Source organism: Mycetomoellerius zeteki, unplaced genomic scaffold (genome assembly GCF_001594055.1).
Source record: "Mycetomoellerius zeteki isolate Tzet28-1 unplaced genomic scaffold, Tzet1.0 C4381206, whole genome shotgun sequence".
NCBI lineage: Eukaryota > Metazoa > Arthropoda > Insecta > Hymenoptera > Formicidae > Mycetomoellerius > Mycetomoellerius zeteki.
This window is the reverse complement of record NW_017255739.1, coordinates 1-1,183: the sequence shown is the minus strand read 5'-3', so window position 1 is coordinate 1,183 and position 1,183 is coordinate 1. Positions and strand designations below refer to the sequence as shown.

Below are 1,183 nucleotides of genomic sequence, written 5' to 3'. Positions count from 1 at the left end.
TAATATTTCTCAGTCAAGCTGCAACAGTAGCAAGAAAGAATTAAATGGCAGCAAATCATCTCTCAGTGTTTCCAAGTCCAGCACTAATAAAAACAATCAATTTAGCCAAGATAAGGACAGAAATGACAAAGGTGATGGTAATGACCTATGATAATTTTTTGCAATAATTTTATTTTCACTAATATTAATTACACAACGAAAATGAATTTAATTCTTTGCAGGAACTGTAAGCAAGTTTCAAAAGTCTGTAAAAAATCATTTCGATGTTAGTAAGTATAAGAACAGAAAAGAAAATAAAGACAGAATGGAAAAAGGTATTGACAAAATTAAGTGTCTAATGTCACTTTTTCTTTCATCAATCATTTTTTATTCATTATCTAGTCATTATTCATATTACAGCAACAACAGATAAATCTCAACGATCTGTTCTCGAGATTGCTGATATTAATGAAAAAGTGGAAAACAATAATGTGCTTATGTTAAATCCATTGGAAAGTGTTAGAAGCCCCTCAAATTATAATTCAAATGACTTTCTAATTACTGCAAAAGGTGGTAAGTTATAATGATTACATTTTTCCAGTTTTTAGCAGTTTAAATGTAAAAATCACGAAATGTCATGATAACTTTGGATACATGTTTTTTGATCCTATGTCTTGTTTCCAGGGAATAACATTTGCACTAATTTTGAGAAAACAGACCCTCGAGCAACAAGTTTCCCACGAGAACACGACATTACCTCTGATTCTTTTAGCGAAGATGACACTAAGGATTTAGATCATTCTCATGAACTCTCAGACTCCACTAGCAGCAAAAGTATTGAAACGGCTACTACAAGCACAATGTGTGCCAAGCAAATTGATAAACTTTCACCTATTCGTAAATACTATTCTCTTATTTCAAAGTAAGTAATTCTTATGTAAAATATTTTAAATTCATTTGGTCACTTTACAGAGGTTATGAAACTGCAGTACGAAAAACTCTGTGTAATTGAAAAGACGAACACGAAGCTCCAAACAACAGTTGAAGAAGTAGCCAGCTTTTATTAAATAGGACAGAAGTGCTCCGTCAACCAAAGGGTCTCCCAAATCTACCCTTCGCAACATTCGAGGATATTAAAATTGCTGAAGATCTTACAAATAGAAACTCTTCCATAAAAGATTATATTGTAAATTGAAAGATATTA

The 1,183-nt window shown here is 31.7% G+C and overlaps 1 protein-coding gene across 1 annotated transcript; it reads left to right on the top strand.

Annotated features, from left to right (window-relative positions):
* Positions 1-304: 304 nt before the first annotated feature.
* LOC108724040 (uncharacterized) lies at positions 305-1,138 on the top strand. Its single transcript, XM_018450218.1, has 4 exons — positions 305-314; positions 400-552; positions 664-876; positions 952-1,138. Exons 1-4 carry the CDS (start codon positions 305-307, stop codon positions 1,044-1,046), a joined length of 471 nt encoding a protein of 156 aa, XP_018305720.1. The 3' UTR covers positions 1,047-1,138.
* Positions 1,139-1,183: the final 45 nt, after the last annotated feature.

What these genes read in the sequence shown, in the direction of transcription:
- LOC108724040 (XM_018450218.1), top strand. An exon ending in TCTAATTACTGCAAAAGGTG is followed by an intron (nt 553 to 663) that starts GTAAGTTATAAT and finishes TCTTGTTTCCAG; the next exon opens with GGAATAACATTTGCACTAAT. An exon ending in TGATAAACTTTCACCTATTC is followed by an intron (nt 877 to 951) that starts GTAAATACTATT and finishes GTCACTTTACAG; the next exon opens with AGGTTATGAAACTGCAGTAC.